This window comes from Pseudorca crassidens, chromosome 8 (genome assembly GCF_039906515.1).
Source record: "Pseudorca crassidens isolate mPseCra1 chromosome 8, mPseCra1.hap1, whole genome shotgun sequence".
In the NCBI taxonomy this organism is placed as follows: domain Eukaryota; kingdom Metazoa; phylum Chordata; class Mammalia; order Artiodactyla; family Delphinidae; genus Pseudorca; species Pseudorca crassidens.
The window spans coordinates 74,572,939-74,599,422 of record NC_090303.1 but is presented as its reverse complement, the minus strand read 5'-3'; the positions used below and the strand labels follow the sequence as shown (position 1 = coordinate 74,599,422).

Below are 26,484 nucleotides of genomic sequence, written 5' to 3'. Positions count from 1 at the left end.
TTTGTCCTAGGGTTCTGTCCGTCCGGTTTTTCTTGTTTTTTACTTTTTTAAAAAATTATTTTTTATTTTAGGAACTTTATTTTATCCTCTTTCTTTCTTTCTGCTTTCTTCCCTTTTATTCTGAGCCGTGTGGATGAAAGGCTCTTGGTGCTGCAGCCAGGAGTCAGTGCTGTGCCTCTGAGGTAGGAGAGCCAACTTCAGGACACTGGTCCACAAGAGACCTCCCAGCTCCACGTAATATCAAACGGCGAAAGTCTCCCAGAGATCTCCATCTCAACACCAACACCCAGCTTCACTCAACGACCAGCAAGCTACAGTGCTGGACACCCTATGCCAAACAACTAGCAGGACAGGAACACAACCCCACCCATTAGCAGAGAGGCTGCCTAAAATCATAATAAGGCCACAGACACCCCAAAACACACCACCAGACGTGGACCTGCCCACCAGAAAGACAAGATCCAGCCTTCTCCACCAGAACACAGGCACTAGTCCCCTCCACCAGGAAGCCTACACAACCCACTGAACCAACTTTAGCCACTGGGGACAGACACCAAAAACAACGGGAACTACGAACCTGCAGCCTGCAAAAAGGAGACCCCAAACACAGTAAGATAAGCAAAATGAGGAGACAGAAAAACACACAAGCAGATAAAGGAGCAAGGCAAAAACCCACCAGACCTAACAAATGAGGAGGAAATAGTCTACCTGAAAAAGAATTCAGACTAATGATAGTAAAGATGATCCAAAATCTTGGAAATAGAATAGAGAAAATGCAAGAAACATTTAACAAGGACCTAGAAGAACTAAAGAGGAAACAAGCAACGATGAACAACACAATAAATGAAAATACTGTTGTTACAAGTTCATAAACATTGTATGTTTTCTTTACTTCCGTAAGACTTTTGTCAACATGCTATATGCTTTTGTAAAGAAAACTAATTTTAGTTGGGTATATAAATAACTTAAAAAGGTTTAAAGAACTTAGGAATAAGAGGCCATTCACCCAGAAACTAATAACTAAAGTCAAAGATATCAAGTAAACTGATTTTTATTATGTACTTTAATATAATACTTAATGGGTGGAAGCAACCCGACTGTCCACTGACATGTGAATGGATAAACAAAATGTGGTGTATATATATATATGTATATAAACACACACATACACATTCGGTGTTAAAAAGGAAGGAAATTCTAACACATGCTCCAACATAAATGAACTTTAAAGACATTCTGCTAAGTAAAATAAACCAGTCACAAAAGGACAAATACTGTATGACTCCACTTCATACATTAAATAGAATGATGGTTCACAAGGGCTAGGAGGAGGGGAGAATGGGAAATTACTGCTTAAAGGGTATGAAGTTTCAGTTTGGGAAAATAAAAAGTTCTGGAGATGGATGGTGGTGATGGTTACAGAAATATGTGTATGTGCTTAATGCCAAGGAACTGTGTGCCTAAAAATGGTTAAAACGTTAAACTTCATATTAAGTATATTTTCCCCACAATAAAAAATAATAAATACAAATTGCTATTAAAAGATAAAAGTGGGCTTCCCTGGTGGCGCAGCGGTTTAGAATCTGCCTGCTAATGCAGGGGACATGGGTTCAAGCCCTGGTCTGGGAGGATCCCACTTGCCACGGAACAACTAGGCCAGTGAGCCACAACTACTGAGCCTGTGCGTCTGGAGCCTGTGCTCTGCAGCTGGAGAGGCTGCGATAGTGAGAGGCCTGCGTACCGCAATGAAGAGTGGCCCCCGCCTGCCACAACTGAAGAAAGCCCTGCCATAGAAATGAAGACCCAACACAGCAAAGATAAATAAATTAATAAATTCCTACCCCCAACATCTTCTTAAAAAAAAGATAAAAGGACATAAAAGACCCCAATAGCCAAAACAATCTTGAGAAAGAAGAACGGAGCTGGAGCAATCATGTTCCCAGACTTGACTTATACTATGAAGCTACAGTAATCAAAACAGTATGGTGCTGACACAAAAACAGATACATAGATCAATGGAACAGAATAGAGAATCCAGAAATAAACCCACACACTTATGGTCAATTAATCTATGACCAAGAAGGCAAGAATATAAAATGGAAAAAAGACAGTCTCTTCCATAAGTGGTGCTGGGAAAACTGGACAGCTACATGTAAAAGAATGAAGTTAGAACACTCCCTAACACCATACACAAAAATAAACTCAAAATGGATTAGAGACCTAAATTTAAGACCAGACACTATAAAACTCTTAGAGGAAAACATAGGAAGAACACTCTATGACATAAATCACAGCAAGATCTTTTCTGATCCACCTCCTGGAGTAATGGAAATAAAAACAAAAATAAACAAATGGGACCTAATGAAACTTCAAAGCTTTTGCACAGCAAAGGAAACCATAAACAAGACAAAAAGACAACCCTCAGAATGGGAGAAAATAGTTGCAAACGAATCAACGGACAAAGGATTAATCTCCAAAATATATAAACAGCATGCGCAGCTCAATATTAAAGAAACAAACAACCCAATCCAAAAATGGGCAGAAGACCTAAATAAACATTTCTCCAAAGAAGACATACAGATGGCCAAGAAACACATGAAAAGCTGCTCAACATCACTAATTATTAGAGAAATGCAAATCAAAACTACAATGAGGTATCACCTCACACAGGTTAAAATGGGCATCATCAGAAAATCTACAAACAACAAATGCTGGAGAGGGTGTGGAGAAAAGGGAACCCTCTTGCACTGCTGGTGGGAATGTAAATTGATACAATCACTATGGAGAACAGTATGGAGGTTCCTTAAAAAACTAAAAATAGAATTACCATATGATCCAGCAATCCCACTACTGGGCATATACCCAGAGAAAACCATAATTCAAAAAGACACATGCACCCAATGTTCATTGCAGCACTATTTACAATAGCCAGGCCATGGAAGCAACCTAAATGCCCATCGACAGACGAATGGATAAAGAAGATGTGGTACATATATGCAATGGAATATTACTCTGCCATAAAAAGGAACAAAATTGAGTCATTTATTGAGACATGGATGGATCTAGAGACTGTCATACAGAGTGAAGTAAGTCAGAAAGAGAAAAACAAATATCGTATATTAACGCATATATGTGAAACATAGAAAAATGGTACAGATGAACCAGTTTGCAGGGCAGAAATTGAGACACACATGTAGAGAACAAATGTACGGATGCCAAGGGGGGGAAGCAGCGGGGGGGTGGGGTGTGTGTGATGAATTGGGCGATTGGGATTGACATGTATACACTGATGTGTATAAAACTGATGACTAATAAGAACCTGCTGTATAAAAAAATAAATAAAATTTTAAAAAAGACCTAAATGTAAGACTGGAAACCATAAAACTCCTAGAGAAAAACACAGACAACACTCTTTTACATAAATCGTAGCCATATTTTTTTGAATCCATCTCCTAAAGCAAAGGAGATAAAGGGACCTAATTAAACATAAATGCTTTTGCACAAAACAGGAAACCATCAACAAAACAAAAAGACAAAATGAACAGGAGAAAATATTTGCAAATGATACGACTGATAAGGAATTAATATCCAGAATAAATAGTTCATACAGTTCAACAGCAAAAAGACAAACATAGACATTTTTCCAAAAAGGACATACAGATGGCCAACAGGCACATGAAAAAATGCTCAACATTGCTAATCGTTAGGGAAATGCAAATCAAAACCACAGTGAGATACCACCACACACCTGTCAGAATGGGTATCATCAAAAAGAACACAAATAACAAATGCTGGAGAGGACGTGGAGAAAAGGGAACCGTCCTACACTGTTGGTGGGAATGTACATTGGTGCAGCCACTGTGGGAAACAGTATGGAGGTTTCTCAAAAAACTAAAAATAAAACTAGCACATGACCCAGCAATTCCACTCCTAGGTATATATTGGAAGAAAATAAAAACAATACTTCAAAAAGATACATGCACCCCAATGTTTGTAGCAGCATTATTTACAATTGCCAAGATATGGAAGCAACCTAAGTGGCCATCAACAGATTAATGGATAAAGAAGAAGTGGTAAATATATACAATGGAATACTACTTAGCCGTAAAATAGAATGAAATTTTGCCATTTACAACAACATGCGTGGACCTGGAGGGCATTATGCTAAGTGAAATAAGTCAGAGAAAGACAAATACTGTATATCACCTATATATGAAATCTAAGAATACAACAAACTAGTGAATATAACAAAACAGAAACAGACTCACAGATATAGAGAACTAGTGGTTACCAGTGGGGAGAGGGAAGGGGGGAGGGGCAAGATAAGGGTAGGGGATTAAGAAATACAAACTATTATGTACAGTATAAAATAAATAAGCTACAAGGATGTATTGTACAACACAGGGAATATAGCCAGTATTTTGCAGTAACTATTAATGGAATATAACTTTAAAAAATTGTGAATCACTATGTTGTATACCTATAACATATGTAATATTGTACATCAACTATACTTCAATTTAAAAATGGGAAAAAAATAACAGGAATTTAAATCAGAAGCAAAATCAGGTATGTCTAGAAGTCTGTTGAACCTCTACCTTCATTAGGATTAACAAATTTACTCAATAAAGCCTTACAAACATTACAAAAATAGAATTAGAGCAAATTTCCCCCATCAGTCAGAACTTCACATTTTGGGTACTACACTAAGATGAAAGTAGGTGACTGGATGATACTGAACACTCTTTGTAAGGCACCTAAACGTTTAATCTCCTCATTTTCAAATGAGTAATGGAGTCCATTAGCCTAAAATACAGTTCCACAGGCCTTATTTAGGGAGGTGAGAGAGGGAAAGAAAACCAATTATTTCTCTGCAATCTTAAGATAGTTGTGGCAAGTCATGATTGTGGTCATTGGTCCAAAGATGATGTACTAGGATTTAGAACTGCTTAGTTCTTTGAATCACTCACAAATCTCATAAATACTTATTAAGTAAATATGTGTCAGATACTATGTTAGGTATTTATGGATGAATAAAATAAGCTCCTAACCCTCAAAAATCTATTTCTTTTTACTGAAGTACAGTTCATTTACAATATTTCAGGTGTACAGCAAAGTGATTCAGTTATACATACATATATATATTCTTTTTCAGACTTTTTTTCCATTATAGCTTATTACAAGATACTGAATATAGTTCCTTGTGCTATACAGTAGGTCCTTCTCAAAAATAATTAGGATCAAGCATTTAACAGAAAGTAAAACCTGCATAAAATTTAAAGTATCACAATTTCACAAATCAAAGTTTTTAAAATAATTTTATCCAACTTTGCAAATGTCAAAATACAGTATTGAGTATATAAGCCACTGCCAAACACATAATAAATAGAGAATTTCATGTTATAATTGTGTCTCTATATCCTGTGATGAAAAATATTTCTCCTCTAACCTAGTACATACATATTATTACATATATTTGAACTTGATGTGCAAATATCTATTTCATGGATTAGTACCTAAAAACCACTTGTAAAATATTTTTTCCCATGTCACTTTAATTATGTTAATATAATGCATAATACTTACTGGGCCGCTCCTTCCCTGAGAAGATTATCATTATTAAGCAGTAACCGAACATCTGCAAAACAAACATTATTTTTTCTATATTACTATCTTCCTATATTTGAAATTTCTATGGAATGAATTTAGGTTATTTTAGTCATGTGTCAGTATCCTACCCACCCCCCAAAACATATGGGAGATCAAAATATCACTGTGATGACCAAAGTAACCACAAAAACATATCATGGTATTAATAAAAAAAGAAAAGATTTTGGTAAGGAAATAGCAGATAGAATGAGATAAAAATATATGTTATTTCATACTCTTAATAGTCAATGCAGGCAGACTATAACATGTCTCCAAAGAACTAAAGTGGAGATAAGCTACACCAAAAAGATGGTGTGATAAGATCTGCCGAAGACTGAGCACTATGCCTCTCAGTCTGACAATACTATCATGAGTTTCAAATGAATTTGCTCTATGGAAAAAGTGATTAAACAAGAAACAGCTTGTGAATGCAGTACAGATGTAGGCATTTTGTTTCTCAGACAGCTCATGTTCAACAACAGATGAATGTGTTGAGTTAGATATGGATAACTACTTTATTTGATTTAGTAATCTCACTTTGGTTTTGATTCTTAACTCTGTCCTAACTTCAGTCTCAACTATGTAGACACGTGCCTTTTAATCATTAAAACACAACTTTAAAACTACAATTTTAATTGGAAAAAAAATCACATAATTTCACCAACAAACAAACAAAATTCTACTCTAGTCTTGATGTATTTTCTTTCATTATTTTCCCTATACACTTGGCTGTTTTACATAATTGCTATCATAAAGTACATATAACAAAGTATCCTAATTTTTTTCATTAAATGAAAATAACACAAATAACTTAAGTACCTTCTATTAAGAAACTGGTTAAATGTAACATAAACAGACAATAGTTCTTATAAATAGTGTAAAATTGGGCATCCAATAGAAATAATGTAGATAGGTATTTATCAACTTGGAAATATATACATAATATAATAAACAAGAAGGGGGAAACCCAGCATGTACAGTATGATATTTATGCAATGTTATATATATGTGTCTAAACTGAGAAATGTTGGAAGTATTTCATTCAAACAGTGGAGAAGAGAGGGTAGAATTTTGTGTGATTCTTAGATTCTTTTTTGCTCTTTGGAAATTTTAGAATATGAATCATTTTTACAAAAATAATAAAGCTATTCCAAAAAAAAATATTGCCTATTCACATACCTCTTTTTAGCAGTAAGTCCCAATTTAAAAAACAGTATCTGGCTAACCACTAAAATAATACTAATTTGATTTCTAAATTAACTGATTTTAAACAATGGAAGCTTCTGCCTAAAAAATTAAAACACAGACATTTACAATTATAGGTATTCTTATCTCACAAAGTAAACTGGGAATTCGATTTGATAAATACGATTATTGTATCTTCAATATTTAAAGCATAATCATTAACAGCAGTATTGCATGGTAGGTAGTATATCTTTTTCAGTTCTACCTAAATGGGAAAATAATTTAAAAGCAACGTCTACATGATCCAGTTATCTTTACTCTGGAAAAAAAGTCCAAACTTCTATCATATGAAGAATACAGTGAAAGAAATAGAGAATAATTTGAATAAAATAAAAACTACTCTTAAGAAGGGATGTGGTTTCAAGTCAGACCACACATCAGAACAATGCATGGGTGGGAGTCTTAATAAAAAATTTTTAAAAAGTATACATTTCAGAGCTCCAGCCCAGATAACACATCAGTTCCTGAGAATGAAGACCAGAAATCTATGTTTTAATGATTCTTACATAGCCAATCTAGGAAATAGCATTTGGGAACCACTGATCTGACAAGATTTTATGACTCTGAAATTCTAAAATTTGTGGCGTCAATGGAATCATTCTGATGTTAATATTATCAACAAAAATAGCATGAAAATAACCAAATGCATATGAGATTTCCCCGTCAAATACTTAACTCCTTTCTCACTCTAAAATACTCCCTCATTTAAAACTTACATATATATTCCCATTTCCATTCCACAGTTCCAGCCCAGGTCTACTGAATGGCTCATCCTGAATGCCCAAGTCCTTATCCAAAATGCCTACTGTACGTCAACACAGAACATATCAACTCAACATCAATTTCCAATGAGACTTAGAAAAGCAATTTCTGGGACTCATACATTCTTTCAGGGTCTTTCTGATTAACAAATCTGTTGGGCATTTAATTCAGGGTAAGAATAGTAAGTGAAAATCTTTTCTTAGAATTATAATTTATTCCTGGCTCTATAAATTGCACAGGAGTTTGGGGGCTACTGACTTTAGCACAGTTTCCCCATTATCAATTTAAGTTAAATGCCAACTTTTGACCCTATGGAGAAAAGACTATCTTCTTTAATGCCCCAACCATCAAACGTATTAACCTGTATTTAGGTTATAAAGGCTGAATATTAAAACAGAAGTTAAACCCTATAGGAAGAAGAAATACTTCTGAATTCTCCCCAATTTCCCAATTCATTGCTTCAGATTTTACGGTTATCTTGAAAGGAAGAATATTTTAACTTCCAGATTTTTCACAATATAGACTGCCATTCTTCCTCTAAGTGTAGCTCAGTGGTTAAAATTTTAAATGTATAAAAATTACCTATGTAACTGTATGTACTAAATCATATATTAATCTTGTTTGTGGATGATTTAAGGGATTTTCTAGGGTATTTTAACTTTATACAATTTTTGCCTCATTTTTTGACTTTCAAACCTAATCTTTTCTGAGGTGAAATTCCATTATATCTTATACTATGAATGAAAATGAGAGATTAAACTTCTCAAAAAACAGGTTTAAATAGCTTACTCTGGAGTAAAATGTTTAAAAAATGAAACTGAAGAGCACTGTATAAATTAGTTTTAATTTAAGACATAGTGAAAGCCAAATATATATGAAGTAGAAATTACACATTTAAAGTACTTGTGGTAGATTATTCTTAAAACTGCTTTTAAAAAGTTTTGTATAGGGCTTCCCTGGTGGCACAGTGGTTAACAGTCCGCCTGCCAATGCAGGGGACGTGGGATCATGCCGCGGAGCGGCTGGGCCCGTGAGCCATGGCCACTGAGCCTGCGTGTCCGGAGCCTGTGCTCCGCAATGGGAGAGGCCACAACAGTGAGAGGCCCATGTACCGCAAAAAAAAAGTTTTGTATAAAAATCACTACAGGTCATTTTCTGCACAACTATTTCAACCACTTCATTCTGTTAAAGAGGAGCTATTGTTACAACTTTTACAGCAACCAGGAGACTATGTTGTATTTAAATTTCTCATCTATGGGTGAGTAATTATAAAACTGTTTGCCAGTGAGGTGTGAGGTTTAAAGAAAGGTATACTGTGAACTGATTTATGAGATATAATTTAAATAACAAATTGTTTTTACATGTGATGTCATCTTCTAAGCCCAGGAAACAAGCACAGTGAAACAATGTTCCTCCCTTCTTTTTTGGCTGTTCCTATTAATCAAGTAGGCTTTTCTTTAAAAGAAACATAAAAAATGTATTTCACAACTCCAAAAAAAAATTAAAATTAAAATTTTCTTGTCTTTTAAAATGATTTAATGTTATTCTTTAAGAGGGTTAAAATTTACAAACATAATTATCATATGTCATAAACACATTATATTCTCGACCTTACAAAATCCAGATTGACAAAAATTTTCACTGTAATTCAGAAAATACAGATTTTTCTACCCGCTCCCCTTAACTTAGTTACTTTGGTTATGTAACTTATTCTTTAAAAAAGGAGTGCTTGACATATCAAGGCGTAAGTGTTATGAATTAAACACTCACCATTAAACACCTCATTAAATTCTCCAGGAGGGGCATGAATGATGAATTTTGCTGCTATACGCACCTAAAACAGAAACAAAGATATAAATGTTCCACAGCATAGGCCTCTGCTAAAACAACCAAAAACCATGCAAAATTAAAATACTTCAAAGTTCTACTGAAAATGGCTTAAGAAGATTTTAAAGACAGTGACAGTTTTTCACTCAAACACCCTAAGTTTATTACTGTTTTAATCATTTAATATAATCACAATGCATAGACTGAATGCAGATAAAATACGTATAACTAATGCATTTAAGGATTCAAAGCTGCCTACATATAAATATTTTCTTATAAGCAAATTTTTCTTTTAAACTAAAATGGAAAGGAATGATCCATCAAGAAAATCTCTATGTGTGAGGAAATAAGATGCATTTAGGTACTATGAAGAAAATATATTGTGTGTCCATACAGTCACAAATGTGCATGTCTATAAAGTCACAAATTAGTTTAAAAAAATGTAGAAAGGAAGAGGAGAAGAAAGGTCTAAATTCAAAATGTTTTGAACATGAGATTTGACTAGATCTTAGGAAATTTTAGTTCAAAAATAAGTGAGAGACAAAATATCAACAGGTATACTGACAGGTATATTTTAAGAGAATAAAGGCTATATTAAAGAGATTAATCACTAATGACTATATATGAGAGTTTGATGACATGCCCAATACTATAATTTAGTGAAGAAGTTCTGAGTATTTATAATAGTTTTCCAACCACTATACAATAGCCTCCAACTCAGCTGATCAGTGATCTTGTCAGAAATGGACATTCATGAGCCCTACCCAACCAAATGAATTAGATTCTGGAAATGAGGCCCAGAAAACACTATAAACAAGCTTTCCAGGTGATTTTTAAAATACACATCCAAGTATTCACTGAATTAAGGGACCACACATGACAAAAACAAAAGCTTTATTTCATATTGTCCACTTTACTAGCACTGTCGCTGCTCTGATGTAGAAACTAAAAATAATGGAAAAGGAAATAGTTATATATGTTTGCGTATATATGTTCTATGTGTGTGTGCATGCATCTAAGTACACATATGGTTTTCAGAGGAGAGACACAGATGAAAAAGGTATTTACAGTTAAAAAGATGTTCCTAGCTAGAGGCCACATATGTGACAAGGCCAGTTAGAAAACTGTTAATTTAAAACAAAAAGAAAAGCTTTTGTAGTCTGGAACACCAAAAAGTCTGAAGCAAAACCTACGACTGTTGTTGGATACCACCGAGAGATTACACTGATGAAGATGATAACAAAAATGGGATTATTTAAATTAGTGTTTACCAAGTACTTTACACGGATTATGTCATTTACTCTTCAGTCATCAGCTGAATATACTGAATATACACTTTATTTACTACATTATGCTGCTTCTCAGATTTAAAACAGTTTTCTTGAATGGGTAAAATGCTCCCACCAAAAGATGAACAGGGCAGAATGTGACAGGGTGGCCACCAACAAACTGCCAAAGTATAAACATTTTTTGGTATTTAAAATGTCAATAGCAGCAACTTAAGGGAAATAAATTCTTCCCAAGACAGAAAAAACCAGAGTTCACTCAAAAAGAAGTATGTAACCTGAATAGTCCTAGATCTACTAAAGAAAGTGAGTTTGTTGTTAAAAGCATTCCAACAAATAAAACTTCAGGTTTTCTTATAACAGGCATTTATGGAAGAAATATTACCAATTCTCCACAAATTATTCCAGAAAACAGAATTGAAGAAACTTCCAACTTATTTTAAGAGAATAGCATTATCCTATACCAAAGACTAAAATACTACAAGAAACACAACTCACAGACCAAAACCTTTCATAAACACAGAAGCAAAAATCTTCAATAAAGTATTAGCAAATTGAATCCAACTATATAGAAAGGATAACACATCATGACCAAGTGGAATTTTTCCTAGAAATGTAGGGCTGTTTCACTATTTGAAAAGCAATTCACAATATAAACTGATTAAAGATGAAAAACCAAAATCACCTCAATAGACGCAGAAAAATTATTTAATAACATTCAACAACCGATCATGATAAAAAAAACTCTTAGAAAACTAAAAAGACAATGTCTTTAATTTGATAAAAGGTATTTACAAAAAAGCCTATAGCTAACATGATCCTTAATGGTCATGACTGAACGCTTCCCCCTAACATCAGGTAAGAATGTCTGTTCTCATCCCTCCTGTTCAACATCACACTGAGATCTTAGTGTAATAAGGTAAGAAAAACAAATGAAAGTCATTTCATAAATAAAATAAAACTTTCTACTTGAGGGCAACATGATTGTTTACAATGAAAAATCCCAAGGAATCTTAAACAAACAAACAAAACTACCCAATAACCTATAAAACTTAGGTACAAATCTAACAAAATATGTACAGGACTAATATCCTGAAAACTACACAAAACTGATGAAAGAAATCAAAGAAGATCTAAATAAATGGAGAGACATGTATGTTCACGGATTGGAAGGCTCCTTATTGTAAAGATAACAATTTTTCCCAAACTATTCTACAGATTCAATGAAGGCCCAATCAAAATCCAAGCAGGATTTTTTGGATACACATCAACAAGCTGATTCTAACATTGATGTTTCCTATATTATTATTTTTCTATGTTTGAAGAATGCAATGAATGCAGGCTATTTTGGCCATGTATCAAGATTAACACTCCCTCCCCGCAAATGCAAGCAAGATCAAGAAATCACTCTGATGCCCAGAACAACCATAAACACACACATGAACACACACCATGGCATTAAAAAAAAGATTTTGGTTAGGAAATGAGAGGGAATGAATATTATTTCACACCCTTAGCAGTAAATGCGAAGTAGCAATGGCAAATGAACTAGAATAGCCAAAATAATTTTGAAAAAGAACAAAGTTGGAGAATTCACACTACCTAATCTTAATATAAAGCTACAGTCATATATGGATCATAATGGAATAGAAGAGAGAGCCCAGAAATAAACCCACACACCTACGGTCGATTAATCTTTGACAAAGGAGGTAAGAATATACAATGGAGAAAAGGCAGTCTCTTCAGCAAGTGGTGTTGGGAAAGCAGGACAGCCACATGTAAATCAGTGAAGTTAGACCACTCCCTCACATCAAACACAAATATAAACTCAAAATGGCTTAAAGATTTAAATATAAGACATGACACCATAAAACTCCTGGAAGAGAACATAGGCAAAACATTCTCTGACATAAATCATACCAATGTTTTCTTAGGTGAGTCTCCCAAGACAAAAGAAATAAAAGCAAAAATAAACAAATGGGACCTAATCAAACTTTTAAGCTTTTGCATGCAAAGGAAACCATAAACAAAATGAAAAGACAAACTCGGAGAAAATATTTGCAAACGATGTGACCAGTAAGGGCTTCATTTCCAAAATATACAGACAGCTCATACAACTCAATAACAAAAATACAAACAAGCCAATCAAAAAATGGGCAGGAAACCTAAACAGACATTTCTCAAAAAAAGACATACAGATGGCGAATACGCACATGAAAAGACACTCAACATCGCTAATTATCAGAGAAATGCAAATCAAAATTACAATGAGTTACCACCTCACCTCAGTCAGAATGGCCATCGTTAGAAAAATCTACAAATAATACAGGCTGGAGAGGGTGTGGAGAAAAGGGAACCCTCCTACACTGTCGGTGGGACTGTAAATTGATGCAGCCACTATGGAAAACAGGATGGAAGTTCCCCCAAAAAACTAAAAATAAAGTTGCCATATGATCCAGCAATCCCACTCCTGGGCATATATCTGGACAAAACTATAATTTGAAAAGATACATGCACCCCAGTGTTAACAGTAGCACTATTTACAACAGCCAAGACATGGAAAAAACCTAAATGTCCATCAATAGATGAATGGATAAAGAAGATGTGGTGCGTGTGTGTACATATATACATATACACACACACGCGCGTGCGCACATACACACGGAATACTACCCAACCATAAAAAAGAATGAAATAATGCCATTTGCAGCAACATGGATGGACCTAGAGATTATCATAATACGTGAAGGAAGTCAGAAAGAGAAAGACAAATACCATATGATATCACTTATATCTAAGTGAAATTAAAGTGAAACCATAAATCTTAAAGTAGAATCTAAAATATGACACACAAATGAACTTATCTACGAAACAGAAACAGATTCACAGACATAGAGAACAGACTTGTTTTGTGGTTGCCAAGGGGTAGGCGGAGAGGGGAAGGGATGGATTGGGAGTTTGGGATTAGCAGATACAAACTATTATATACAGAATAGATAAACAACAAGGTCTTACTGTATAGCACAGGGAACTATATTCAGTATCCTGTAATAAACCATAATGAAAAAGAAAATAATAAAATAAAAAGTAAAAAACAAAAAAAAGCTATAGTCATCAAGACAGAGGGATAGATAATGAATGGAACAGAACTGAGTCAAAAAATATACCCTGCATACATATCGCCAAATGATTTTTGACAAAGGTGCAAAGGCAATGCAATGTTTAAAGAATATCTTTTCAACAAATGATATCCAAACAATTAGATATCCATGAGCAAAAAATAAACTGCAATCTAAACCTTACCCCTTACCAAACAAATTACCTCAAAATGGATTATAGCTCTAAATGTAAAATATAAAACAACAAAAAATTAAAAGGAAACAGAAGAAAACCTTCATGACCTGGGGTTAGGCCAAAAGTTATTAGACATGATACTAAAACCATGACCCATTAAAAAAACTGATAAACTGGACTTCATTGAAATTAAAAACTTATGCTCCATTACAGACATTGTTAAAAGAATGAAAAGACAGCTACAAACTGGAGAAAATATCAGCAAATCACATATCCAATAAAGAATTTGTATCTAGAACATATACTATCAAAACTCAACAGTAAGAAAACAGTGAACAAAAGACTTGAACACACTTCACCAAAAAGGATATGCAGAAGACAGATACATGCACAAAAGGATGTGTAATATCATTAATCATTTAGGAAATCAATATTAAAATCATAAAATACCGCTATATACCTAATAGAACGGCTAAAATAAAGAAGATTGATAATACCAATGTGAAACAACTGAAGCTCTAATACATTTCTGTGGCAATGCAAAATGGTACAATTGGTACCGAAAACAGTTTAGCAATTTCTTATAAACACACACCATATGACACAACAATCCCACTTCCAGGTATCTACCCTATGTTCCCACAAAAATCGATTGAAAATTGTTCAAAACTAGAAACAATCCACAACCTAAATGTCCACCTATGGGTGAATGGATAAACAATAATGTGTCTATGCAATGGAATACTACTCAGCAATGAAAAGGGACAAACTATGAATACATGCAACAACTTGGATGAATCTCAAAAGCCTTATGCTGAATGAAAGAAACCATTCTCAGATGGTTACATGGCAATGATATAAGATACCATTTACATGCCATTCTCCAATAAACAATATTTTATAGCAATGGAGAACAGATCAATGGCTGCCAGGGGCAGGGAGGAGGAGTGGGGATGGGTGTGAACGCAATGGGAGAAATGAGGGAAAGGAAGAAAATTGGAGAGTTTTGGGGGGTGATGGAATTACTCCATATCTCGATTTTGGTAATGGTTACATGCATCTATACATGTGTTGAAAGTCATAAAAAAAAAAGAGAAGGGGGTATTTTACGATATGTTAATTAAAAATATATATTTCATGTGTTTTCAAAATTATTTTCTTCTGGGCTTCCTGGTGGCGCAGTAGTTAAGAATCCGCCTGCCAATGCAGGGGACACGGGTTCAATCCCTGGTCCAGGAAGATCCCACATGCTGTGGAGCAACTAAGCCTGTGCACCACAACTACTGAGCCTGCACTCTAGAGCCTGCAAGCCACAACTACTGAGCCTGAGTGTCACAACTACTGAGCCTGCACTCTAGAGCCTGCAAGCCACAACTACTGAGCCTGAGTGCCACAACTACTGAAGCCCACGTACCTAGAGCCCATGTTCCGCAACGAGAAGCCACCGCAACAAGAAGCCCACACACCGCAACTAAGAGCAGCCCCCACTCGTCGCAACTAGAGAAACCTGCGCGCAGCAACAAAGACCCAATACAGCCAAAAAAAAAATACATTTATAAAAAAAATTATTTTCTTCTAAACTGTTTAAAAGTATTATTAAAATCAAAAATGAAAATATAAAAAATAAATGATTTTAAAAAGGCAAGGGTGGAGTTGGGAATGGAAGACAGTCATACTAAATATACACTGGCATCTATTATGTTTCCATAAAATGTCTTAATTTCCTTTGTTCCCTTATTCCTCCTTCTCTTCTACTGGGGTAAATGTTAGAAAGCATTTAAAACAAAGTCTTAATCACTACCACAGGCAACAAATAAAAATTGTGGTAACCTGTTGATGAATTTATCAAATATTTCTTTTGGAAACTTTTAGAATTTTGAGGAAATTGTTTTTAACACTTCTAATGACTTATACCCTACCAATAAAACTGAAAAAATTAAAGTACTGATAGCAAGCAGTATATATATATGTATATATATATATATATATACACACACACACACACACACATACATATATATATATATACAGTATAGCATATTTAGTGATATGATTAACTGTTGAGCTTTAAATTTTTTAGTTGTTTCAAAAAAAGGTACATATCATTTAGACTTTTAGTCAGTTCTATTTTGGGTTTTCACCTAGAAAGCAAAAATGCTCTATAGTTTTATCTTACAGACTTGTTTGCCCTTACTATTGCACAAAATGCATACAGTAACCAAAAAGAGTTAAGACTGCTCACAATATCCAAAATGAATGGTGGGTCAAAAGAAGTGCCACTGAGGGTTGAGAAGTCATGGGAGCTGTCTGGCTGAGAACCCAAAACACAACTTGGACTTTACCAGCTATGCCTGAAGTATCTTAATCTGGTCTTTGTGAATTTCACAAGCTAAGAAGAATCTGTTTTTTGGATTTCTCAGGTGCTGAAGAAAAGAAAGTGTCCACCACAGCAAAGGCTTAATTGTCTTCCTGCGAAACTGTTCAATCATCTGGGTATTTTCTAAACACTGCTACAGACTGAACACTCCCCTACATCCATCCTTCCTAGCAGACATTTTTTTAATTTTAAAAATTATTTATTCTAGCCACTTCCAAATCCAAGAAAGAAAAAAGGTTACACAAGTTAACACATATGGAGCTATACTCAATTTACCCCTGGGAATACTATCATTTTTCTGGATGAGCCCAGTGAATTATTAGATACATCCCTAAGGCCCACAGCAAAATCTCCTGCATTAACCACCATCTTCCTCCACGTGATATTATTCGAAGTCAAGTCCTTCTAAATTGGAGCAGGATTCAGGAAAGAGTTATTACTTTTTTTTTTTTTTTTTCCCGGTACGCAGGCTTCTCACTGTTGTGGCCTCTCCCGTTGCGGAGCACAGGCTCCGGACGCGCAGGCTCAGCGGCCATGGCTCACGGGCCCAGCCGCTCCGCGGCATGTGGGATCTTCCCGGACCGGGGCACTGCGCCACCAGGGAAGCCCAAGAGTTATTACTTTTATTTTATTTCTAAACTGTAATTCTAGATTGCGAGAGGGAGGATACCTTGGTTTTGTTGGGAAGGTTTGGCTAGATGGGAGGTTAACTCTTACCTATGTCAGTGACTGGCAGTTTACAGGCATACTTCATAACAATCACATCAAGAAGAACAGTTTTAAAAAGTTAACCTGAGACTTCCCTGGTGGCACAGTGGCTAAGAATCCGCCTGCCAATGCAGGGGACAAAGGTTCAAGCCCTGGTCCGGGAAGATCCCACATGCCACAACTAAGCCCGTGCGCCACAACTACTGAGCCCACGCTCTAGAGCCTGCGAGCCACAACTACTGAGCCCACGTGACACAACTACTGAAGCCCACGTGCCTAGAGCCCGTGCTCTGCGACAAGAGAAGCCACTGCAATGAGAAGCCTGCCTGCCGCAACGAAGAGTAGCCCCCGTTCACCGCAACTAGTGAAAGCCCGTGCACAGCGATGAAGACCCAACATAACCAAAAATAAATAAATAAATTTATTTTTTTTAAAAAGTTAACCTACTAATATAGAGCTAGAAGCTAAAAGAGCTATATTTTTTCTTTGCTTTCTCTAGGATCCAAACATTACTTGGTATAAAACATACAAAAAGATAAACATAACATAAAAAGTATGTTCCACTCTGTTGTGCTTCTTGGAAAAAAGCAGATACTCTAAAGTTACTTATGCAGAAGACAAAGCAGTATATTCAAAACAATATCGAAAATGTTAGTATACACTATCTCTGAGAAAAAGTAATTTCTGCCCGTCAACTTTCTGAGATAACACAAAAATACTACTAAACTTTTTGTTTTGTACTTTTTCTTATGGGCTACAATTCAAGCAACAAATTAAATAATGATAGCAACCCACAGAATAAAATAAGAATCCATGAGTCCATATTGACATAAAGAAATGAATGAACAAACGGGGGGAAGCTCTTCATTACAGTAGAATTTCAATTAATGCAGAAGGAATGATTGAATTAGAAAATCACCTGGGGTGACCAACAATGGTAATTGTTGCAGGCAAAAATCATCAAGAGATGCTAAAATTAATGGGTAAAAGTCTAAGAGCATATTTACACAATGTGAATGAATCTTTCTACATGATACTTAATTAAGAAGGGATAAACAGGAACTTTATATTGAGGAAAACTGCCACACCACCTTTACCAAATGACCTAAGTTATCATAATAGTAAAAACTGTGCCTCCTAGTAGGATGTACTGAGGATACAACATCACTTGTTATGCTCCTGCCAAAACTTCATAGGCTGATCTAATCATGAGGAAACATCAAATAAACTGAAATTGAGGTACAGTCTACAAAATAACCATTTTGCACTCTTCCAAAGTGGTAAGGTCATGAAGGACAAACAATGCTGAGAAACTGTTCCAGATTAAAGACCAAGGAGACACTACAACAAAATTCAATGCAATCCTGGATTAGATCCTGGATCTAATAGAGCAATTGGTGAAATGTGAATAGGGTCTGTAGATGAGACAATAATGTTGCATCAATGTGAAATTTCTTGATTTTGATAATTGTACTGTGGTTATATAAGAGACAGCCCTAAACACAGTGAAGTATTTAGAGAGTGGGGAAAAATATTCCTTCTCTACTCTTAAATTGTGGGGATTTTCTCTTACATTTTTCCTAAAGTTTCTTAAAGTTTTGCTCTTTGAATTTAGGCCATTAATCTACATGGGACTGATTTCTGTATATGATGTGGGACGGAGATCCATTTTTTATTACATCGTCATAAGGATCAACAAGCCATCCTAATGCTATTTGTTAAAATGGACTTCTTTGTCCCACTGAACCAAATAAATAAACAAATAAAAGAAAAAAAGGAAAGTAACTATTTTCAGTACTATTTTTAAAGTGTGAATTACTTTTTTTCAGTCTGGGACATGAAAAACACATCATAATTTTTAATAAATTCCAAAGATAATTCTGAAAAGTGTCTAATGAATTTAGTATTCAGCATTCAGGTAGTAACTGCAAAAATGTAACTTCCTCAAGGAACTTCTGAATATTCAATAATATCAGTAGGCAGCCCTATACTCTAAACTTGGTAGGTAGTTTTTGTTGAATCAATGTTGAATCAATCTATAAGCAAGAATAAACTCTCATTTATTTAGGATGGTCAGGGAATATAGTATTTTAATGAAATGAGCATTCTAAGAGTTATCACTAATGGAATTCTGTATGTAGACAGTTAATTTTTAAATAATGTACATTCAAAACCATAAAAACTTATGCTAATATAAGGAAGCAGTAGAGTGTATGATCTCTGGAGTCAGATTGAATGAGCTGGATTTGAATGAGCTGGATTTTCATTTCTACTACTCATTAGCTACGTAAACTTGGGTGAATATATTAGTATGAGCAGGAACAGTAGTAGAGAATAAATATATCTGCATTAGTATAGTTCAGTATTCCTAAAATTAGCTCTGGAATACAGGCATTTTCACATTATATGTGAAATGCTTCTTTGTGCCCTACAGTGGTACAGCTGTGGCTCACGCCCATGCATTTCTGTGTTTTCTGCAGTGCATTCACTTCCCACATGCCAACATCCTTTCTCCTCCCTTGGAAATCATCCCTTCCCTCTGTACTCTGCTTACCTCAAAAACCAGTGGTAGCAAAACAGGAGAAAAAGCCAGTTCCTAGTTCTGTGGTGGCAATGTGCAGTTAAGATCTGGGTTTTCATCTAAGCTAAGACAAACCATCTGTACCCAGGTTTTGATTTAACTTCTGTAAATCTCCATTTCTCATAGGTAAATTAAGGGAGATGAAATATATCATCATTTCTTAACCTTTTAAAACCCCTGTGGTCTGTTAGATAAAATAAAATATCATCTACAGTTACTTTCCTAGATGGCTGTTATTACCTTTAATTCATGAAAAGAGAAAACAGAAATCCAGATTTGGGATTTGAATGAATTCTTCAGATGAAGTCCAAGGCTTTTCAGAGCCGCCTCCCAATATAGCATCTTCCTATGATGGTTCAGAAGAAACAACCAAAATATCTGGGTAATCTCATTTACTGCCACTGCTTCTATTATCACCACATAACAATAGCTCTCAAATCTATATACCTATCACAACCTCTCTCAAGACCAAGATCCATTTTTCTAAATGTAACTCATTTATTAGAAATCTCCATTAAATGCCTGTCTCACCCAAACCTACTCCCTCTGTTCTTCATAAAATTATCGGCACCACCTACATTCAATTCCACATTTCTCCCTTTCTCCCACAGTCAGCCACATTATCGAGTGTCTGTCTTGCTCAAATCCAATCTCCTTTTCTTTGATTCTATTTCATTCGGACCCATTCCCTTTCTGGATTGTTACAATAACTGCCCTGCCTCTAATCTCATCTTTCTCCGAAAGTCATTTTCCACTCTGCCACCAGATTGATATTTTTCAATGAAAGTTCCGATCATTTTCTTTCCTGCTTAAAATCATCTAATGGTGGCCCACTGCCAACAAGGTAAGTCCAAAGTCCTTAGCATGACATATAAGGCCTTTCTGTATTCAAAGGCTGTAAAATGTACTGTTAACAGCATAAACCCTAAATAAGACTGTATGTACTCAGACTACAGCTCCACTGACTTCTACCTATAGGACCAAAAGCAAATTAAATTCAGTTTCCTCACCTGCAGTAAATGAGGTAATACATTTAGAAAAGTACTTGGCACAGAGTAAGCACTCAATTAACAGCTATTACCTTTTTACTCTTTCTGCTACTTGATAGCTCCTACAACCAACCCACTCTTTTTCTCATCCCACCTATACAATACTAGAGCCTCACCACTCCATTCAGTCTTTCAGACGAGAACTCTTCTTTCATGCCTCCAAATCACTGCATGTATGTTTTGGCCACCTTTCATCTACTGTGACTAAATTGTACACAGCAGCAGAATATCTTAAACTTTGCAAATTGTCAAAGAAAAGGTCACACAGAAAGGAAAACTCAAAGGTCAAATTATGCTATTAAAAACTTCTTGATGTATTATTCAATACAGCAATCATTAGCATACACTTCTGATAAAAGATTAGTACTACTACTGAGAACCGTAGTATAAGGCCTAAAATTAAAGCCCAGTATTACGTGTGCCTTGACATCTGGGGAAAAACAGAAGGACCTTGAATGGCCTAACTGCAAGTTCCCATCCTCAATCTCCTCCTGCAGATAAGGTCCCTAGCCAGACAACCCTCTTTATTACAGGCAACAGGCACAGTTCCTACTCATCCCTGAGTATGGGGCTTCAGTTCCCTGCCAGCCTGTGGAACTATTCAAACTAGCCAATCACATCCTCCTGCTGGAACCCTCACTCTACCTTCTTGCTACTACAAAGCTTGCCTCCCTTGGCCTCTGCTTGTTCACTCTGTTCCCTCCACTGTGTCCCTATCTCCTGGGCTGAGTATTTGTATTACTAGACTGCTATTCACTGCATCTTTCCAATGTCAGGTGCTGTGTGTTCAGCCATCTCCATAACCCTACAGCAGGAACCCCTCCCTCACCAACAGAGTGCAGAGGAGGCAAATAAACCGGATCTCACTTATCTGTGAAGCTCAAATTTAAGATATAATTGGGGACCAAGAAGCAAGGAACTCAGTTATTTTAAATATATTTTAAGCAAGCAAATAAGCTGATATATAGTCCCAACATTAGAAGGGCATAAGAGAGATTCTTCGTATATCTTCCCTATTTTTATTTCAGACATAAATTCACAAGTGTGCTTATCTAGTTTCCGATCCTCCATGTATTTGAAGGGAGGAGGGTAAAATTTGACAGTTATATTTACAACATTAAAAAAAGGGAAGGAGCTGAGTCAATCTGACAAAGGCTGCAGAAAACAACGTTCTTTTATAGGAACAAAAAAATTACAAATCAAATCTCTTGAAAAAAGAGCTCTAAAATTCCTAGGAAATGAATTTTTATTTAAGAATAACTACAAGCTTACATCAATAAACTTCTCAGATGAAAATAAAGATCAAGATTTTCAATTATTGGATGATGCAGATTAAACATTTCAAAACCTCCAGACTTACTGCAAGTCTACTAAGTGAGTAACTGGGAAAAATCTTGTGTATGTGGCCAGTGGAGTGGAAGATGAATTTCAGGCTCTTCCACAATTTTAGGCAACCTTCCTCCACTCTTCTCTATTCCTTGGCCTACAGAGAACTCCTTGCTAGTTCAGAAATAAGAAGATAAAGTTGGTTTATTAAGTAGTTAGAAAGGGTCTTTGATGGAGCAAACTAGAAGGCCTGAAAGTGAAACGGACCTCCTCTAAAATGACCACTGTGCCATCGTGGCAGTTTGTGACTGCTCAGACTTCTTTGGATCAGAATCCTCACAAACATCTGAAGAAAATGGGCAGAATTCAGTTGTAAATCATTAAATCGTTCAGACAAGGGAAAACGTAAGGACAGTCACCTTTCAATATCAGACAAAGTTGATTCCACTATTCTTAGAGAGAATTTACCAAATCCTTTCCCTAAGAAAGGAAGGAATGCTATCTTCTCCACTGAGTAAAAATACAGTTCACTCGGGCTTCCCTGGTGGCGCAGTGGTTGAGAGTCCGCCTGCCGATGCAGGGGACACGGTTCGTGCCCCAGTCCGGGAAGATCCCACATGCCGCGGAGCGGCTGGGCCCGTGAGCCATGGCCGCTGAGCCTGCGTGTCCAGAGCCTGTGCTCCGCGGCGAGAGAGGCCACATTGGTGAGAGGCCCACGTACCGCAAAAAAAAAACAGTTCATCTTTGATAATCTTACAAGAAATTGTCTCCTGCTTTCCACCACACGTTACTTTCTTTTTGTGAATGTCAGCAGATAGTCACCTAGGATCAGAAGTGTCTCAAATTGCAGTGAAAAAAGTACTATGTTAACGCTGGGAAGCTGCCTGCACAAATTGTTCCTCATGTGCTGCAGGCAATAGAGAGGAGCTGGTGCCCCTCATATCGTGTAGCGCATCTTACAGCCTGAGCCAACAGACAGAAATCAGTTTCTCTACACAATTTTCAATTTGATTGAGACCAGGTGATGAGCAAAGCAAGTAATACTGATGAATTATGTGGCATTTGCACATGATGTTGGACCAATATGTGTAGAAGCCAAACTACCACAGTGATGGAAAGAGATTAGTCACGATACCCAGAAAAAGGACTACCTGTGGCTAAAACCTGTGGAGTAACGATGCCTTACTTTTCTAAAGAAGTTCCCAAGTCCTTGGTTCTTTTTTTTTTTTTTTGCGGTACGCGGGCCTCTCCCGTTGTAGAGCACAGGCTCCAGACGCGCAGGCCCAGCGGCCATGGCTCACGGGCCCAGCCGCTCCACCGCATGTGGGATCTTCCCGGACCGGGGCACGAACCCGTGTCCCCTGCATCGGCAGGCGGACTCTCAACCACTGTGCCACCAGGGAAGCCCCTTCCTGTTATATCGTAACTGACCTAAAGCAAAATAGGTACATATATGGAATGACATTATAATGGCTGCAGGTAGAAATGTTCTGGTATTTTTTTTTTTGCGGTACGCGGGCCTCCCACTGCCGTGGCCTCTCCCATTGCGGAGCACAGGCTCCGGACACGCAGGCCCAGCGGCCATGGCTCACGGGCCCAGCCGCTCCACCGCATGTGGGATCTTCCCGGACCGGGACACGAACCCGTGTCCCCTGCATCAGCAGGCAGACTCTCAACCACTGCACCACCAGGGAAGCCCTCCTTGGTTCTTTAAGTGCTGCAACAGATGTAAATGGAAGATAAGCACATTTGGTATAAGAAGCTGTGATCAAAATCCTTGGTAACATTATGGCATAGACTCATGATCCAGACAAATATCAACAGAATACTGAATTGCTGCTTTTGGTCCTGGGTGATCCCTCAGGAAAAATAGATTCCTCAGAAAGAACAGATCCCTCAGAAAGAACAGAACACATCAAGTGTTTTTATCACCCTGTGCTACCTGGACTATAATTTTAGGACTACACTCTTAAAATTTACAATCTTATCTTATACCTACACTGCTGAGTAAGACTGAAGAACTTCTCAGAGGAGGAGAACAAAGGGAAGGTGGGCTGAATGCAAATAAACTCCATATGTAGCTTTCTGCCTTGCAGTCCTTCATTCTGTCAGTCTTTGCATTACTGTATAGAAAGCATCTTTCTCAAGTAAAGCCAAGCTTCATGGTGAAATGCCAAAGATAGAAGTGACTAGATTCCCTTGGCCTTCATTGCCTCTTTAAGATATGTCTTGTTACTGGAAGATGTGAGCATCTGGCAGTGCTACTTCAACTTTATGATTACCAGCTAGAACAGGAAAGTACAACAAGGTGGGGGAATTTACCACAGGTTGTCAATCAATTGGCACAATTTATAGAAGCTGTTGACAAAATTAATGTTACTTCAACTACCTGTGTCTATGAATTCTCCAGATTTTTCTGATGCTTTTGCTGGGCACTGTAAATTGGCAAAATTTTTACCAACACTAAGGTAAAATCCAGGAGATTTTGACTGTCTGTAGAAAACATTAATTCTTTAGCAAAAAATGGAGTCTTCACCAAAGCAGATATAAATATATTAAGCTGACAAAAATTTTAAAAAGCTTTGAGCAACTGAAAAAAAAAGGGGATAAAAGTATAAAAAGCAGACAGTGCCTGTGCACAAAAGCACATGCACACCACAAAAAATAGCTATCTGGAACCATTAAATCTAGAGGCGAACAGCCCTGCACTCTACATTAGCCCCAAAGTATACTGCACTGGGAATACTTATACTAAAAATTATTTGTTGTTTATCTTAAATTCAATTTAACCAGGCATCCTATATTTTATCTGAGAACACTGCCTACAACCCCTCTAATTTCCATACATTGGACATTTTCCCACATAGTTATCTCCTCCATGATCAAGGCAGGAGACACTAGCACAGAGATTTCCCAAATCTGGATGCCTGGTTGATTTGCTGGGAAAGCTTTTGAAAAAATACAGATTCCCATGTTCCATTCCAGACCTACTGAATCAATCTCCAGAGGACTGACACCTAGAAATCTATATTTTTGAAAATCTCCCCACCTGATTCTGATAGGCTGCCAGATATTGTACCCACTGCCCTGTAAGGGACTGTATATGCAAAATTTGAGGCATTTGGTCCTCTGAAGAAAAGAATCATAGGTCTCCTGACTCTCAAGGAATGTGATTCCCCAAAAGGGTCACTGTCTTAGAGACCAGCAGTAAAGTTAAAAAGAGCTATTATGAATTTTTCTACTTCAACTACAAGAATTATTTGACATTGTTTCCCATAACTCTCTAAAAATTCCCTATGCCTTTTTGAGAGTTAAAAGTAAAATAAAAATAGAAAAAATACTTTTTAAAACTCGAACATTATTTAAATAGTTTATGATCAAGTGATCATTAATTGCATGTCTGTGTTATAGACTAATTTATTTTAATCTGAGTATACGTAAAAGACGTAATTTGTTTTGATGTTTTCCTTAAGAATTTTTTTCCTTTATAATTATCATTTTGAATAGTAATTAAGAACAGGGCCCATACCACTTAATCTACAACTAGGTCATCCACTGAATTCACCAACTATTTCTTTAAATATGTTTTTACCATTTATTTAAAATATTAAGAAATCTATGAATCCAAAGTAGGCATTATTAACTGAGAAAGTTATACAAACTATTATTTACATTTTCAATTTTTTTCTGTCCTCTGAATCATTCACCTCAGACCACAAACACTCCTAAAGTTTTTCTATCTAAAAAAAAAAAGTATCCCTAAAATGAAACAGTAGGAAAAAATGAAGTAGTATCTACTCTTTCTCTTTGGTTTCATTACTGAATTTTTTTCAAGAATGATTTATACTTTAATAGGGGAAGGCGATTAAGATGTACAAACTTCCAGCTGTAAAATAAATGAGTCACAGGGATATAATGTGTAGCATAGGGAATATAGTCAATAATATTGTAACAACTTTGCGTGGTGACAAATGGTAACTACTTATCGTGGTGACCATTTTGTAACGTATAAAAAATATCAAATCACTTCATGGTACACCCAAAACTAATACAATACTGTAAATTATACTTCAATTTTAAAAAGCTTGAAAAATTAATTAAAAGACTAATATGGGGGAAAAAGTAATTTATACTTACTGTCTCCTCTTCTTATCCTTTTATTGAGTCAACATTTATTGAGCACCTAATACAGTGAAACTCAATCCTGGTGGCACATTCAAACCATCTGGGAAGCTTTTTTTGAAAAAAGTACAGACGCTCCAGGCCTCACCCATGAGTCAAGCCTGTGCATCCATGTTTGTTTATAAACTCTCCAGTTGACTCTTATGTGCAACCAGAGTTGAAATCACTGATATAATATATGCCACACACTCTACTGCA

At 36.2% G+C, this 26,484-nt stretch overlaps 1 protein-coding gene and 2 pseudogenes across 2 annotated transcripts in view; 2 read left to right on the top strand and 1 right to left on the bottom strand.

Moving 5' to 3' along the window:
• The window catches only part of CAPZA2 (capping actin protein of muscle Z-line subunit alpha 2), a 60,099-nt gene that overhangs the window by 25,069 nt on the left and 8,546 nt on the right, over positions 1-26,484 (bottom strand). For both annotated transcript variants that reach the window (XM_067746804.1, XM_067746805.1), the window contains exons 2-3: positions 9,427-9,490; positions 5,587-5,638 (exon numbers count right to left, since the gene is read on the bottom strand). In XM_067746804.1, coding sequence (XP_067602905.1) covers positions 5,587-5,638; positions 9,427-9,490 — 116 coding nt within the window. The remainder of the gene's footprint in view (positions 1-5,586; positions 5,639-9,426; positions 9,491-26,484) is intronic.
• LOC137229545 (RAB11-binding protein RELCH pseudogene) lies at positions 20,552-22,622 on the top strand (annotated as a pseudogene).
• LOC137229544 (RAB11-binding protein RELCH pseudogene) lies at positions 22,679-24,524 on the top strand (annotated as a pseudogene).